Genomic DNA, 18,323 nt, shown 5'->3' on the forward strand with positions numbered 1-18,323 from the left:
ACAGTCTTAGAAAAGAACATTTAAATGAAGCTGCTCAGGGCTCAGGTCCTTCTGGTACAGAGTTATAAGAGGAAAGGCATCTGTATGTAAGGGGCAGGATGGTGGGTGCTGAGGCTGATTTTAGGCCTGTTTGGGGATGGCCTAAGCCACCTTATCCCTTCCCACACTAGGTAAGATTATAATTGGGGGACTTTCCTCTATACTGATCACGTGACTCCTTTGTGTGTGTGTGTGTGGGGGGGGTGGGTGTTGCATTTTTGTTTACATGTCATTCTTGGTAAAATTCACTTTCATGAAACTGCAACATGGTTTTATCCATCTAAATCTTCTTATGTCTGTGCTGATACTGTGTTCTCCAAAATACTGTGCACCCTAATAAACTTATCTGGGGTCAGAGAAAAGAACAGCCACTAGATATAGAGGCCAGAAAATGGTGGCACACACACCTTTAATCCTAGCATTCCAGAGGCAGAGATGTGAGTTCAAGGCCACACTGGAAACAGCCAGGCATGGTGACTCATGCCTTTAATCCCAAGAAATGATGGCAGAAAGCAGAGAGGTAGATAAGGCATGAGGACCAGGAACTAGAAGCTTTTGGCCTGGTTAAGTTTTTAGGCTTTTAGCAGCAGTTCAGCTGAGATCCATTTGGAGGAGGGCTCAGAGGTTTCCAGTCTGAGGAAACAGGATCAGCCGAGGAACTGGCAAGGTGAGGTGGCTGTGGCTTGTTCTGCTTCTCTGGTCTTTTCAGCATTCACCCCAATACCTGGCTCCAGATTTGTTTTTATTAATAAGAACTTTGAAGATTCATGCTACACATGTCACTTGTAACAGTCTGCAGTCTGGTACACAAGAGATACCCAATATTGAATGCCTGAATTTTAAGTATCTTCCACACTCTTGTCATTGAAGAAAAAGAATACACCCATATTCTTTTTCAGAACTTTCTACACATTACCCCCCCCCCAGTGTTTACAACTCCCAAGTCTAATCATGAATGAGCCTGTCACTTTTTTTCTGCTCAATATTCACTATTCTGTTTTTAGTAAAATTGCACCAGAATTCCTTAGGCAAAGCAACATTTCCTACCCTCAAACCTTATTTTGTATAATTGACCCCTTTCTCATAAAATAGGGATTTGTAGGTCTAGAGCAGTGGTTCTCAGCAACCCTTGGGGGGTCTAGTGATGCTTTCACAGGGTCGCCCAACCATCAGAAAACACAGTTATTTCCATTTCACGACTCATAACAGAAGCAAAATTATAGTTACGAAGTAGCAATGAAAGTGATTTTATGGTTGGGGGTCACCACAACATGGGGAACTGTATTAAAGGGCCACAACATCAGGAAGGCTGAGAACCACTGGTCTAGAGGTGGATTAGCTCAGGCTATTATTCCACATATGCACTTTAGCTATAACGATAAGATGAGGGTAGGACCAGAATCCAGTTGGAACCAGGGAAATAAGAATGGAAATTCCCTGTAGCTATTTTTGATGGTGGATGATGCTCTATCAAGGGTTGAGAAGGGGTTTTGGAAAAGACCCTCTCTCATGTCCTTTGAGTGGAGGCAGCAGGGACAGCTGGAGTGATACTTGTTTTTGGAAAAACTGCTGATATGCCAAATAAAGCATGACTGGAAGCCAATTTTGGACTTGGGGTTACATGAGTTAATCAATTTTCTTGTTTATATATACTGAGCTGAATTGTTTTGTCACAACATGAAAGGGATTGCTCCATCTTCTGATAGCAATTAGCCTCATTTTGCAAAAGGAGAAACCTAGATTCAGGGAAGTTGCATGATGCATGCCAATGTTTCGTACCCAGCAGCTGAGCCTGCACTCAACTGCCAAATTGCTGAAACAGTTTCGCAATGTTCCTTCCATAGTTAATATTGGAAACTACTGAGAAAACCCATGGACTTATCCTCTTGTCATCAGAGCGGGACTGAATTTATGAAATCAGTATTGAGAAAAATCTAAGATAATAAGTAAAGAAAGGATACTGCAACCAAGGTAGTGGGATTAAGTGATTTTCTGTGTGGCATGGCTAACATCATTTGAGAAAGTGACTTTCCAGGACACATGGCTTGTTTTCTTCTCACCACTTCTTAATTGGGTGAAGATTCATCTAAAATAATGCCCAGAAGGATAGTTTATACAGGAAACTGACATATAACATTTGATATTTCATATCTTTATACCTCTTTTTCATATGTTCCCATATAATCTACTTTTGTGTAACTTCTTTTCATGTAATTATATTTTCTGATATCACCCAGTTTGGTTTTATTAGACACTTCATGGTAATACTCTTCTCATAGATATTCTGTCGCTAGGTAACATCTTCCTTCCTCCTCCATTTCCTTCCCTCTCTTTTTCCTGATCTGGTTACCATAGTAATAAGTGGCCCAAGTTTTTACTATAATCTTGTTGGTTGGATTAAGAGTTGTGTTCATATTTTCTGCCTGCCTGTCTCTCTTCCTCATCTCTCTACACCAATTTACAGCCTATTTGTTCATATCATACATTTATATTTAATTAGAACCAGATGCACACATCACAAAACCAAAACCAAAATACCAGATACAGAGTTCAATGTAATTATTCTATAAATATTTACCCTTCATAATTTATCTGGAGATTCTTCCCCTTTCCTTACATCCTTGCACAGTAATCCTATAATTGGGGTTTAACTCCAGTTAAAGAGTTGTTAAACTGGGGTAGCAGGTTAAGTTTTAGAAGTTGTTTTTCTTCAGCATTTGATAACTTCTGGTTGCCTCTGAAGGTCTATTAGCCATCCCTCTCTACATTGGTCTGTATCTAGGAAGCTGGTCTTGATGGACTGCTCCTGTGAATTTCTTCATCTGGTTTCTGATTAGAAATCATTGGCTGGAGACCAGAGTCTGGGAACAGAATAAGATTTGAGTTATTCCTTTTACTATAGTTCATCTGTTTCATCATGCATTGAGACATTGAAGGTCACAGGTCAGGGTGCCCCCTTCATACAGGATCTGTACCCAGATTTCAGCAACTGAACCCTTGCCATCCTTGTTTTGCATCTTCAGCCCAAGGATGGAAATGGTTTGATGATACTTGCTGTAGGATTCTGGACTATCCCTTACTTAGGGTCTCTTATTTGTACAAATACATTTTAGTTAAAACTTTACTACTAATGTGAGAAATTCATGGAGTCTGCTTAAAGGGTAAAGGAATTTATTAAGAAAGGAAAACTCACAAGACAGAGCAGAGGAATTGTCACAGTGTCTCAGAAAAGGTGAGGCACGGTCCCATGCTGTTCTTCCCCCTCAGACTGTCCCAGCATCCAAGTCCCATGAGGGAGTACATAGAGCAGAGTATGTGCATCTGAGGTCTTAAGGGAACCCGAGAGGCCACACCCCAGGGGCATGTACATCAAGGTCATAGGCAAGTAGAACAGTTACCTGTTACATCTCTAGGGCTGTGCTTCAGGGTAATAGAACAGAACAGCTATCCACTACATCTCCTCCTTTTGTCTAAATAAGAAAGTTCTAACCTAATACAAACTGTACAAATAGAGACAACAAGTATTGTCCAGGAGAGGGGAAAGGTAATAGTACAAATAAAAATAGAAATACAGCCAGCAAGAACAATATCAAACAAGAGACATATTCTAAAATCGAGAAATGTCCAGAACATAGGCATGTTACAGAGATTACTCTAATAGCCATCCTATCCTGAAGATTTTAACTTTAATATCTAAAATGTTCTTAGCTAAGATATGAGAGGATTATAATTGTAACTATCTAATCTCCAACCTCATCAAAGACCTGAGAAGGAAAATAATATTGCCTGAGTAAACAGGAAGTACAAACAAACAATATCCAAAAAATTATGAGAATAGACAGAGACAGCCTGGACAGTCACCTAAAAAATCTCCGCACCACTGAGGCATCCATTTTAGCAACAGGCCTAGAATATCTGACAGACCATTTTCAGAAGAAGGAATTTTGAAAGACCGTATTACCCTGTCTTTGCAAGTTTCAGTAGTCACTTTCCTTGTGTCCTGCTCTTCTGGATAGGACAGTGTTCATACTGCCAGCCATCAAAGCAAGGGTAGTTCTTTGCCCAGCAGGCCATTTTGTGCCAAGAGGAAGACAAACTTCCAAAGTGTCTTAGAACCCCAACATTCTCACAGGAGTAGATTAGTGTTGCCAGGAGCAATTGTGTCTCACATCAACAGAATTCTAAGTTATCAAGATATGTAAATGCCATATTCTCTTCGTCTATGAAGTGTTTGAAGAAGACTACCTATCCATCTAACATAAGTTTCTGTAAATCTGGAAAACCTAACTAACTAACTATAGATATGATACTCATGGGTGACAATTAATCTTTAAGTCTTATCTATCTAAATAACCTAAGGACTAAGGATTCACATTAACAAGGTAAACAGTCTGTAAACAGATACACAGTATAAGGACAATGACCTCAAAATTGTGACAATACACAAAATATCTTAAATGGAGGTAGAAATGTATAGTGCAATATGATAACAATATCCTTAATGTGTATCAATATACAAAATATCCTAAACAGAGGTAAAACATACATATAGTATGGCAAATATAATTTTACATTTGTATAAATATACAAAACATTTCAAATAGGAGTAGGAACATGTGAACAGTATGCTGATTATAGTTTTGAATTTGTATCAATATACAAATTATCTTAAATAGGAATATAAAAATGGTTTACATTTGTATCAATATACAAGAATCCATATCAGTGCAAATGATCTAAGGCTGATAGTTTGCTAAATGAGTTTACTAGTAGATACAATAATCTACCTTAATATACTGTACCTACCCATTCCCCTTTTTTCTTTTCCAAGAAAGAATCCTGAGTCTAAATTTTATTGTTCCACTCCAAACCCTGTAACAACTTGACCATAACCCTGAGAAAATGAAAAGTTTTTGGAGAGGGGGTGTCGTTTTCTTGGACTGTGTTTTGGTGGAAGAAATAGCAGCTGAGCTTATGGTTGGAGGCTGAAAAGCAAAGCAAATGTCCTAGGCAAACTAAATTCAGAGGATGCTGGTTAGTATTTTAGTGGGTTTCTTGCACACTGAGGGTCTGAGCTCTGCTCTGCTCCTGGCTCCCGAGCCACATCAGTACCTATACCTACATTCATGAAGAAAAGAAGCTAGGTTTTTCTTTCATTTAGTTTCAAATTTTAACCTTGGATAGTTTGCGCAATTAAATATCTTATCACAACATTATCACATTTTAATTTACTTTAACAGATCTAAGGATGGGATTCTACTTACCTTTTTGAAACTTCATAAGCACCATGGGCTGTCATTTTCTTCATAAACGGAATAATCAGGCCATGATTTATTTAAAAAAAAAATATTGGTTAACTGTTCTGGTCTGTGTCTTCCACCTGCCTCTGCCTCCCAAGTGCTGGGATTACAGGGGTGGCACCGTGGCTTAGTTGGTTTAGGCTACTTATTAACATCCAGTTTCTCTCTGCAGTGTCACTAGGTCTATTCATTTCACAAGACAGTTATATAAAGGTCAAACACGACAAAGCTGAAATGGTCACTGGGTGCTATATTAATAAGTGGGTTGCAATTTATTTATTCTTATTGCTTGGCTATTCCCACTAAGGGTCCTATAAAGTTAGGGTGATATTTTTCACATGCCTCACACAGTGCTTGAGGATTTTGTAAGTCTGTTCATAATCTATTTAAGAATCAGAACAGGTTTTGATGATACTATTTTGAATGTTTCCGTATAGGTGTACTGACTTGTTTAATCATAAGCAAATCACTAACAAATTAGCATAAGTACTTGAAAACAACATGTTTAACATATATGATTCCATGGGCTCAGTTTTGTGAGTGTAGGAAGGTACGGCATCTGTAAACAATCTATATTCACAAGCGTGCAGCTTGGACTTCAAAGTTACCCCAGATATATTTCCTGCCTTGCTCAGGCAGCAGATCGCTTTTTGAAGATTACAAATTATAGTGTTGCGGCTTAGTTGTATACACATATTGTGATCAATATTTCTCAAGAGTTTGCATTGAATCCAAATTGCTTAACAGGGCTAAATAAACCAAGGCAGGGTGTGTGTATTCCAAAGCCTTGTAAAGAGCCCTGCTGACACTTCTCATATGTGCACGATTCGCTAAATTGCTTTAAAGTTTGTGCTTCTGCCAACACAGTACTTAATATTACTAGAATTAGAAGCAGAAAACTGTTGTTGAAAGCTTTGCTATAGAAAGGTCAGTTTTCAAGTGGCTGGTTGACAAAATAAATGGAAAATAGGGCTTTTTTTTTTCTCTCTCTGTCTTCACTGGTGGACAGTAACCTTTATTTAGCTGCTGAAAAAAGCCATTGTGAACATCTAATATTAAATTGCAACTGAGTGGCCTCATTTTATCGTGTTGTTTGTATTGTCCAATAGCACGCAAAATTATGTGGATTAATTTCTGGAGAAAGTATGCACAATTGTGTGTACACATACATACATATCTAAGAAATCCATGAGAGTGCACTTTAGCATAAGGTAAATAAATAAACAGCATGGTGGAGCCAGGGGGACAATATAACAATAGAAATTATAACTAAAGGTCTCTTCTTCAATTTTCAGGTTTTGTGTGTTTCAGATTCAATTGTATCCCCTTTCAAATGCATATAACTTAAATCATATGCCCTAAGGTGATAGCATTTGGAGACTGAGCCTTTAGAGGTAATTATCTAGATGGGTAAAGAAGATTAGGTCTTCCTGTTGGGTTAGTATTCTTATAAGAAGAGAATTTATGGAAATTTCTTCCTCACTTTCCACTCTCACTCACTAAACTTGAGTGATGTTAGGACACAGGGAGGAAACCGCTTTCTGCAACTAAAGGACCAATCTACCTCTCACCATTGTCCCCAGAGCATCTTGATCTGAAAGTGCCAATTTCCAGAACAATGAGATATGAATTCCTATTATTTGATCCACAAAGCTTGGATCTGTTTCCACAGAAGCCTGAGCTAACAGAGTTGCTGTGTGTGTAACCTCTCAAGTTCTACATAGATTTAAAAGTTGTCAGAATCACTTTGCATATCTAGCAGGCTGTACTTTCAGCCTACCAGGTCACAGTGCTGTTTTTCTTCTTCATTATTTTTATGGACAATGATGCCAAAAAGTCAATCATTTTGCAAATCACATTTCTTTCCATGATAAGAATTAACAACTCATCTTCATTGTTAGGGTCATTTTAGAGTAGTCCTCTCTCCTTAAAAACACAGTTTTCTGCCTTTTCTCACAGGTAGTGTATCTGAAGAGGAGAATAACAGTCCATTAGGAGGCTGGGTGGTTGGAAGTCACCCTCACCCACTGAAGTGTCACTCCGAGCAGTCTAAATTCAACAATATACCCAACCAACCAGTATATTCTTGTTCTCGCTGATGCTCAGTGTTGACAATTGATTTGGCCCCATCTAAAATAAACAGCTCCTTCTTCAGTCTTCAATGCACAATTAAATGGGAAATTCAAAATTATCAGTAAGTCTTGCTGTGTGTGTATGTGTATGTGTGTGCTCGTGCACACGTGCGCCCTCCTTTGTGCATGTGTGCGTGTGGGTATGTGGCAGACCTGAGGGTCCGTTGTGTATGTGGAGGCTAGAAGACAACCTAGGTACTCTTTCTCAGTTAATTCCCCTGCCCCCCCCCCCCCTCCATGCTCGCCCTTTTGGGACAGAGTTTTACACTGGCCTGGAGCTTGCCTGTTATGCTTGATTAGCTCACTAGCCAGCCCCAGGATCTGCCTGTCTCTGTATCCTTGGCATTAGAAGTGTAATCTATCACACATGATCATCTAGGTTACTTAATCATGTTAACTTCATGGCCACCAGGAAACATATATCTTTTTTAAAAATTTAAATATATTTATTTATTAATTTTTTTTCATTTTACATACCAACCCCAGTTCCCCCTCCCTCCCTCCCACTCTACTCCCATCCACTCCTCAGAGTGGGTAAGGCCTCCCATGGTGGTCAACGAAGTCTGGCATACCAAGTTGAAGGAGAGCCTAGCCCCTCCCCATTGTATCAAGGCTGAGCAAGGTATCCCACCACAGGGGATGGGCTCCAAAAAGTCAGTTCATGCACCTGGGATAAGTCCTGGTCCTGCTGCCAGGGACCCTACAAACAGATCAAGCCACACAACTGTCACCCACATTCAGTGGGCCTAGTTCAGTCCCATGCAGGTTCCGGAGCTGTCAGTCCAGAGTCAGTGAGCTCCAAGTAGCAATGGTCAGCTGTCTCTGTGGGTTTCCCCATCATGATCTTGATTCCCTCTTCTTGTTTTTTTGAATGCTGAATGCAGTTTATTAAGGAGGGAGGGGGTCTTAAGCCTTGAGCTTACTAGACATGCACTCTACCATTGAGCTAAACCTCCCCCCCTCCATGTTTTACAATCTTGCCTCTAAGCTGTTAATGCCCAATATGCTGGATACACAGACAAGGAGCTTCCCTTAAGCATTCAGGAGGGTGGAATATGGAAGGGAATTAGCATAGGGAGGACATCAAGGTCAAGGTTGGCAAGCAAGGCATCAGTTACCCAAAACAGGGGCCAGGGACCTACAGGTCCCCCCTTTTACTAAAAGAATAAGCTTCTGACTTAGGTTGCGTGGGACGTCAGCAGGTCACCTTACCTGTCAAAACATGTACCTTATATTAGAGAAGTGGTTAGATTTATTATTTGGAGGCTGATTTTCCGTGGTCAAAGTATTGTTTTCTTTTCCTCTTTTTTTTGTTTGTTTGCCTAGTTATTTTTACTACTGTCTTTGTTTGTTTGTTTGTTGTTGTTGTTGCTTTTTCTGTTTTTTGTTTTTGTTTTTGTTTTTTGAGATAGGGTTTATCTGTCTAGCCCTGGCTGGCCTGGAACTCACTGTCTATACCAGGCTGGCCTCAAACTCAGAGATCCTCCTGCCTCTGCCTCTGGATTAAAGGCGTGGGCCACCAACTACTGTCATTGTCTATATTCTTCAAACCTTTCCTTTTCTTTATTACTGTAAATACTTTCTGTAATGTTTTGAAATGTTATAGACTGTCTGAATTTTACCTTCATCGCAGCTGTGGGTAAGAGAAATTACAACTCACCTTCCTTTTCACTCTAGTAAATGAGAAAAAAGACAGTACATGCCTGATGTTGTCCTGTGTTGAAGAATAATCTTTACAGCTTACAGCATCTGTTACTTGTTTTTTAATCTACACAGAAAGCATATTGCAGAATAGCTAACATCTTATGAAAAGAAAAGCATGTGCTTTAGAGCATACACACACACACACACACATCTATATTTGGTAAAGTTACCAAATGCTTTATATATACATTCATATTGTTTGATATTTAAATATATATGTATATAATCTTGACAAAACACTGTTGCCTATACAATGCTAACGAAACCATGGAGACATTATTGTTTTTTAAAATCTGTGGGCTAATTTGAGTTTCTCCAAAACATAGTTTATAACAGTGGAAACTTTGTAGTTTAGATGTTGCCTTTGGAAAGCCTGTGGTGTTTGAAAATCCTTCCTGTACCCATCCCCACCCTTTTCTCTAAGGAAGATACATTATCAGGATTTGCTATTTTGTCCTACTTGCAAGCTAACAACAAGCTTGCCAGTTTTCATACAAGTTGGCAGAGGCCTGGGATGCCTGGGTCGGAGACAAAGGACTTCATTACCCAAAGTACAATAGAAGCCTGGGCAAAGCTCCCTTGGACCTGTGGGAGCCTCCCAGAGAGCACTCAGTTACATAAGCAGTGGGCTTGCTATCACACTGGAGGAAGTCTGTGGTTAGGTAGGGGGAGTCTCTTTAAAAGGGCTGTTAGCAAACTTGTCCAAATTTTATCCTGGGGCAAGGGTACTGTCTTTGAAAGGAGACACGGAGAAATCAACAGACCTGTGGAGATCTGACTCCCAGCATAAAGGAAGACAATGCATCAGTGAAACTATTTGGATAATAAAAAGTACAAAGGAATTCTGGTCTTAAAATTGGATCAGTGTTTTAACTACAAATAACCCTCCCGAGCACTTTGAATATGCAGTTTGTCAATTAGAATAAAACTTGGCATGGATTTCTTCCGCTAACAGTTTAATCAGTTGATACCCAGTGAGTCACACTCACATTCATCTTATCAAGCAGGTTTTTATTCTACTTCTCTTTTAATATATCCCAGCATTAGCTACAAACGCAGCTACTGCTGCAGAAACTAGCACTTTCTCAACAGTAGGGTGAATGTTAGCAACTTGGCTTTTTTCTGCCTCTTCTGATAAAATAGTTTCACAAGGTCCAGAATGTTCTTCCGCTTTAGCACAGCAGAGCAATTGTAAATTACTCAGTCCTGCAAGGCTGATTTCCTCTGTTAATACTTAACATTTGATGATCTTATTTTTTTTTTTTTAATGTTAAGGCTTTCCTTTTTCAGAAAGAAATGGAAATGGTATCAACTCTGTCCTATTTTAAACTGATTCTAACAGCTGCACTGTTCTGAATTCTAGACTCGGAGACACAAAATTCATGAGTTTCACAGAAAAACAAGCTGGTCGTTGCTTTTTATCAAATGATAAAACCCAGGACGTTTTCTTGATGTTTATAATCAGGCAGCACGTCCTAAAAGATTGCTCAAAAGTCGAATCACGCATAGAGTTAACAAATGGCGGCAGACCCCATGCATCGTAGGCATGTAAACAGCACTCTAAAACCAACCAACCAACAAACAAATCAACAAAAAACAAAAACAAGTGTATTCCTATGCAGTATTTGGAACATACACGATTTTAAAATCTATTCAGAAATCAAATTCAACTAGATATCCTGTATTTTTATTGACTACTTCTGGCAACTGCTGCCACGGCTACAAAATCACAAATGACCTTTTCTCAGGTTAGGCATCAAATGCGGCATAGTTATTATGGTCATGGTTTCAAAGTTCGGATGCCGCTTCCACACTGTATGGAATTGCTAGTAATTGCCAACAGAGCCTACGGGTAGGTTAAAAGAAGTCGTAGACGGGTTTCTCCGGAGGTAAGAAACTCTGGCAGTGGATGGCCTAGAGAATCTTTCCACAGAAGTGGGGGAATGACTGGGGAGGAGGCTCCGGGTTAGAACTTGAAAGAGCCAGTTAGAGAGAGGAACCGGAATCCATGAGACGGGCTGCAGCCAATCATAGCCGAGATGGGCGGGGCTTGGCTCGGGCAGGGGCGGGGCTCCGGAGGCGGAGCCGGCTCCCCGGAGCCGAGGTGCGCCGCACTGCGAGCCGACCTTCTGCACCTGTCGCACACCTGAGCCTTGCTCGCCGTGGCGCTGACGCTAACTGACTGGTGACCCGTGACTCGTGATCGGCTGGTCATGGCCTACCCGGGATACGGAGGCGCGGTAAGTCCTCGCGAGCTGTGGCGACCCTGCGAGCCGCGCCACGGTGCGGACTTTCACCCTCTGGCCCGGATAGTGTCCTCTGTCTAGTACCAGGCGACGCCGGGACTCGGCGTGCTGCGAGTAGCTGGGGCTGGGCGGGGTCCTGCGCCTCGGGGAGAAGGGCGAGCTGGGGTCTGATGCAGAGCACCGAGAAGCGTCCTTGTACAGCCAGTGGTGTGAAGTGTTTGTGATTTGTAAAGTTTGTTTGCACAATGGAGGAACACAATACCATGTCTTGTTCCGGTCACCTTTTGCGATTTGCCCCCAACCTAAGCAGTCTTTCTAGCGATCCTCATCCCGAGTTGAGTTTATTTATGTGTCTTACAACCACCTCTTGTCTCTTAAGTTGCTGGTGAGTAAACGGAGACGAACTTTCAGTGCCTCTTAAACTTTTCTGTAGTAACAAGCACAATCTGATTTTCTAGACTTTGCTTTTGGAGGAAGGCTGGTTATTCCCTCTCATGTAACTTTACGGTCAGTACCTCTGAGAGTTACAAGCAGCTATTACGGCTTGTGGGTAGACCTTTCCTCTTTCGAAAGAAGCCAGACTTTGACTCCTCCCATCAGTGACCTGCACAGTGAGGCGGGCTATCTAGTGGTCACTGCAGTGCGGACAGAAGAGAGCACATTTTCTATGCCTATTCCTGCTTGTTTTTCCCTAAAAAAGAGAAACTAAATGTTTTCTTACAGTTAAAAAGGAGTTGACATTGGCATGCGATTATGGTCCTCAGACGAATAATTTCTACCCCGGAAAATAAATGATGATTATTTTTAAAAGTAATTTTCAGTTCCAGGCCCTCAGCTTCAACACACACATTACCAAAACTGCTTTGCTTGAAGTTACTTGCTTGAATTCCATTTAACACCATGCACTTTCCAATACACACTCCCCATTAGTCCTTTATATGTCCCGAGAATGCCTTTAAGGCAATGTTATCAGCCTACACCTTAACACTTGTTATATTTAACAAAATAGAAATGTTCTCAGCTAGATAGTATCTTTATCTAATAAAGTACACAATTCATGACTTTAGGAGATACATTTCCAATACATTTTCATTTGTGTAATAATTATTTATCAAATATATAGCGGAGGATGTAGCACAGTTGGTAGTGTCCTTGCCTAGCGTACTCAGGGCCCTGGGTTGGCTCACCAGAACCATATAAACTGAGCATGGTAGCCTGACCTGAAATCCTGGCATGTGAGAGATGGGGGGCAGGACTTCAAGGTCACTCTCAGCTTGAGGCTAGTCTGAACACATGAGACCTTGTATAAATTAAAAGCAAATCCAGCTAGAGTCGGCTGACTCTGGTAGTTCACTATGCCATCTCAGCACTTTGGAAGCCAAGGTGTAACTGGTGAGAATTCAAGGCCAGCCAGTGACTATAAAGGGTTCTGGGCTATCCTGAAGCACAGTACAGAATCTTGTCCCCAGAAAGTCCAAAGACCAAAATAAAGTAAGAATCTTCAAGTTGTATCATTTTACATTTTATCATTTCTGTACTAATAAAATTATAGCATGACCTAAAGGAATTTTGTTTCTCATTTTAGTCATAGGAAAGAAAACAAAATAAATGAACTTCAATTATATGCCTATTATATTATAAGTATGAGAAGAACATCTGTATTTTTTTAAAATAAATTTTAAGCATTAAACACACAAAAATGTAGGGAATCCAAATTGTTACAATTTTTATATTTTCATTTTGAGAAACTAGGTTTCTTCAAGAGAAGATACTAGAGCACTACCTCTAAAGTTGAAGTTGTATAATCTTAATAAGATGTAAGTACACTTGGATATGAAATTTGTTTTAAAAACACACATATACATTAGCTCTATGTAGAACTATAATAAACAAATTCATTTTATAAACAATGTTTTAACTGATAAACTACAGAAAGAAAGGGTATTAATCTTGGTAAAATCCAGTGAAAATTTATGCAGTTGTTTTATAGCACATCCAAGCACTGTTGTGCTTTCTGTCTTTGCCTGCCTTTCATTTCTTAGTTGATTCTTATAAATTGCCAGTTACAAACAGATTTGACCTCAAACCCACTCCTGAGGTTGAGTGCCAGGAAAAGCAAAAGTCCAAATTTTTATCTTGACATCATGGTTTTAACTTTTGGAAACTGTTTAAAATACAATGCCCAACAAAATGGGGCAGGGGCACAAAACAAACAAAAAAGAATCAGAATTATGTAATTATATGTAATAATCATTCATGATATGAGAAGTGTATTTTAGGGTGGCTTTTGGGATGTAGCTGTTTTGTGGATCCCCTCAATAATTATACTGACTTAAACCAACACTACCAAAAATAAGAGTACTGCATAAGGGGCACACATTTACAGTTTTGCTAGTCTTAAAGCTGAAAGAAAAATAAAGTCGTATCAAATAGTGCATCCCAGCACTCGGGAGGCAGAGCCAGGCGGATCTCTGTGAGTTTGAGGCCAGCCTGGTCTACAGAGCGAGATCCAGGAAAGGTGCAAAGCTACACAGAGAAACCCTGTCTTGAAAAAGAAAACAAAACAAAACAAAAAATAGTGCATGTGCATCTTACATGTTTTCCATGGAACTACCAATGGCATCTGTGCAATGTGTCTTTTTGCCTAACCGAGTCACTACATACCAACAAAGGAAAAATGATATTAAAAGTAATGGTACTAGTTGGGTGGAGGTGGCACATGCCTTGAATGCCAGCACTCAGGAGGCACAGACAGATGGAGCTCTGTGAGTTCGAACCCAGGCTGAACTACAGAGTGAAATCTAGGACAGCTGGGGCTACACGAAGAAATCCTGTCTCCATTAACCAAACCAAAACAAAACAAAAATTAATGGTGCTGAACTGAGTTGTTCGAGTCTGGTGCCCCATATATAGGGAAAATGCATGAAATGCGTGGAGTTCAGCAGCAGTACAGCACAGTGTGGAGATACTGTGCTTAGACACAGAAACTATAGAACAGAAAGAGCACAAAGCAAGTCAACCTATAAAACCGTGGTACACAGTTAAATAGCTCTGACACATAAATATACTGCAGTCTTTACTGAAAGACATTCATCTCCTTGTACTAGGATACAGAGAAAGAAGTCAGAAGTCATTTAAAGTTACCTATCTTGGTTTACCATACACACACACACACACACACACACACACACACACACACACACAATCTTAGATGCATGTATAGAATGTGTTTAGTGCAATCTATTTGCCAACTTTCCGGGGGTAAATTTGTGTGGCTCTCCAACCTCCAGGAAAGAAAGCAAAAAATGTCCTCTTCATTGGAAGTTTCCACTCCTCCAAAGTCAGGAAAAGATACTTATACTAGGAAAGATCTCAACACCTTCAACCCAAAGACTTACTTCAGGTATTCGGTTCTACAAAATTCATCAGATAAATAAAATTAATGGAATTTTCCATTTGTGAGTTTATTTTTTTCCATTTGCCAGTTGTTTCAACAAACAAGTTTTTTTTTTTTAAATATTTAAACTGGCAGCTGCAGAATATTTAAGAGAGGATATAAACTCTAGATCTGACTGATTAAACAGCAAATCAAAACATGAAAAAAAAATCCAGGGATTTACTCCAACTGTAAATAACATATAAATTTTAAATTTCAGATTTCAAAATAAGTTAAGGTAAGATTCCATCTATTCTATTATAAACACCTGACAATTGATAAGGGGGAAATGTATGTGAATAATTGCAAAAAAAAATGTTGGCCCGTTTTTCTAAGAGAAACATATCTAACTATACTACTTTGTCCTTTAAATTTAATAACTTCATAATTTGCTGGCAACATTTTAAGCAGACTGGAATATCAAATTATATAACAGGAAACCATCCATCAAAATTTAGTCAAGAAAAATTATATAAGCCTTCTTTTAACAGTTAAAAATATACAAATGACTATGATTATTCTCTTTGCAGAAACAGCTAATACAATCTTTATAAATCTGCCAAGTATAAATTTCTACACAAATAGAGAATGTAGATATGAAACACTGATAAAAGTGTTTTTGAACACTGGCCTTGGTGAGCTAGTGTCTAAAGTCAGTTCTGACATACTGGTCCAAGTTCCAAAATATCAAGGAAGTGATTGTCTTCCTATTCAGTTCAATTAATTTACACTTCAGCTCTGGAGAGAATTCTGAAATGAGATCTTGTTGATTTGACAGTGTTTCACGTTGAGGGAATAAATTGTGGAAAACTGAGGTGGACCACCCACTGGATGTCACTGGAAGTGATTTCTAGCTAAGGTCCAGTCAGTCAGTTTTATGAGACTGGGTAGAAGACTCTCAGGTGTAGTGTAGAATGTTACTGTTTCTTAATTTTAAATCCTCAAATTTATGGCATTTTGCTAATTATCTGGGTATTCCTGACAATCTATTGTATCTCAGGCCAAGATGGTTTGAATGGGACAGATTTTTTATTGTATGTGGGAGGTCTACTTGTTCATTGTGCTGCAAGTCAAGGTTGGTTATCTTGGATGCATTTTCCAATCTCCTTTGGAAAGTGTTCAAGTTGATTATGAGTACATCCATCATAAAGAAGTTACGTCACTTGCCAGTTTCAACAGTTGGTTTAGGATTTTGTCTTCTTGAGTGCTGAATTGCTGAGTGTAGGCAGGTTATATATATATATAATGTTCTTTTCCACAAAGGTATAGACTGGTGAGAAAATCTGGCCTGGAAACCAGCGAAGGAACCCTCAGTTTATTATGTTATAAATCAAGCATCCACAGCATCCTTCCAGTTATCAAGAACCAGGCAAACGGTTCCGTGAACTTTCACTGAGAGTCAGAGTAGGAGGTTTACTGAACTTCCCCTCTCTGCTGGGAGAGTCTGCAATTTGTTACTATACAAATAAAGTCCTATTAATTGAGTCAACTCTTCAATTGATGGTGACATACACATACATACATACATACATACATACATACATACATACATACATATATATACTCCTCTTGGATAAATCCAAGCACACCGAGTTTCCCTCTGCCATTATTAAGCTCCTTAATGGCTGGGTTCTTTTTTTACAGTCCCAGGTGCTAGATTTGGCCATTTGATGGTATTGTCCACTGGAAAAGCCACCCCTGGTTGGGCAGCACTGGAACCTCCTTTCCACCTCTGGCATCTCCCTTTGGTTTGAAGTTCTTTTTCTTTGTTTTCTTTCTCAAAACCTCTAGCAGCTTTTGACTCTTTTCCTCTTTCCTTGGTGGATCGTTCTTGGGGTCTTCCTCTGTAGAGTCTTTTTCTTTGCCTAAACTATCACACATGGTGACTCAAGCTTAGACAAAATACATGAACCTATTGTATTTGCCAGAGTTGGCAGGGCTGGAAAGATGGCCCAGAGGTTAAGAGCAGTGGCTGACTGATTCAGGGTTTGATTCCCAGCACCCATGTGGCAGCTTACAACTGTCTGTAGCTCTGGTTCCAGAGGATCCAATGCTCTCTTCTGACCTCTTTAAGCACTGCACATGTATTACCTGCACACATGCAGGCAAAAACACTCATACACGTAAAATAAAAATAAATATGTTAAAGTATTGGCATAAGGAACTAATGAGCTTGGTTCATCTATTACATGTTGGATCTAAAAGTGCTATGGCCAATTCTGATAACTCATTCCAGCATGGTACCTGGAGCTGGGGTCAGCGATTCATGACCCCCTTCCCAAGCGCATTGCCTACAGTCCCGGGTGCATCCTTCATGCCTTCGACTTTGCCATAGCCCAGAGGCACCTGAGCAGTCTACACCAGGTTCCTAAGTCATGCTTCTCTTTCTCCCTTGTTCTTGTAATTCTTTTCTCTTTCTGCCCCCCTGGCAGTCTTTGCTCCTGTTACGAAGAGACAGGGCAAGACAGTTTTTGTTCAAAATTGAATAATGAACAGCCTCAATGCTTCTTCCTTCTTTGGACTCATAAAACTGCAAAGTAAAGTGCTTTTCTAAGGCTTTCAAATCTCTACCAAGTAAAAAGGGAGAAGCCATAGCAGTAATAGGAGACACACATATGTGGATAGCTTCAGTGCTCAGACAATGTTTCAGTACCGGACCATTCGGGAATCCTTGAAGTTTCAGATCCTCAAAGGTAAAAAAGACAAACTACTTTCATGTCTCACAGACTGGTGAAAATCAGCATAAAAGATGGAAAGTACAGAGTGGTGCTCAGGCTATCCAAAGGCCTCCAGTGATCATCAGCTGTTCATCAGTACAATTGCAGATTTTTATGCTGGCTTGGAAGAGGACTTTGATTGGGATCATCGTGTTATTTTCTTTTGGTCACTATACTTTTTAGAAAAAAAAATGCATCTGTTACAGTGGAGGATGCTTCAGCTCCATGATTTCCTATGCTTAGGTCATGGTTTGACCCATTTTCAACTAAGCCCATGTCTAGAATGTACTTCTAAGTTTACTGTAGGTGAAACCCTAGGTTTTACTTTCTGTTTTAAGTTTGCTTTCAGTTTTGCTTAAAGTCATACCCATTCTTCTTTTAAAGCTTTGATTCTCAACCTGTGGGGTCATGACTCCTTAGGGGGGGTCACACTACCCTTTCACAGGGGTCACTTAAGACCATCAGAAAATACAGATAAAACACAGGCATTTACTTTATGATTCATAACAGTAGCAAGATTGTGGTTATGAGGTAGCAGTGAAAATGATTTTATGGTTAGGGTCACCACAACATGAGGAACTGGATTAGAGGGCTGCAGCATTAGGAAGGTTGAAGACCACTGTTGTAAACGTTCTTAGAGACGAGAGGCTGGAGAGACTCCTCAGTGGAGTCCACATAGTGCTCAGATAAAGGATCAAGCTCAGTTCCTAGTACTCACATTAGGCAACTAATAGCTTCCACTCCAGGGG

General features: G+C 39.8%; 1 protein-coding gene and 1 pseudogene across 1 annotated transcript in view; one reads left to right on the plus strand and one right to left on the minus strand.

Moving 5' to 3' along the window:
• The first annotated feature begins 11,245 nt into the window (after positions 1–11,245).
• Positions 11,246–18,323, plus strand: part of Gca (grancalcin) — a 28,136-nt gene continuing 21,058 nt past the window's right edge. Inside the window, exon 1 of the mRNA XM_036185755.1 lies at positions 11,246–11,415. Coding sequence (XP_036041648.1) covers positions 11,389–11,415 — 27 coding nt within the window. The 5' untranslated portion in view covers positions 11,246–11,388. The remainder of the gene's footprint in view (positions 11,416–18,323) is intronic.
• Positions 11,499–16,738, minus strand: LOC118581246 (annotated as a pseudogene).

Source organism: Onychomys torridus, chromosome 4, assembly GCF_903995425.1.
Source record: "Onychomys torridus chromosome 4, mOncTor1.1, whole genome shotgun sequence".
NCBI lineage: Eukaryota > Metazoa > Chordata > Mammalia > Rodentia > Cricetidae > Onychomys > Onychomys torridus.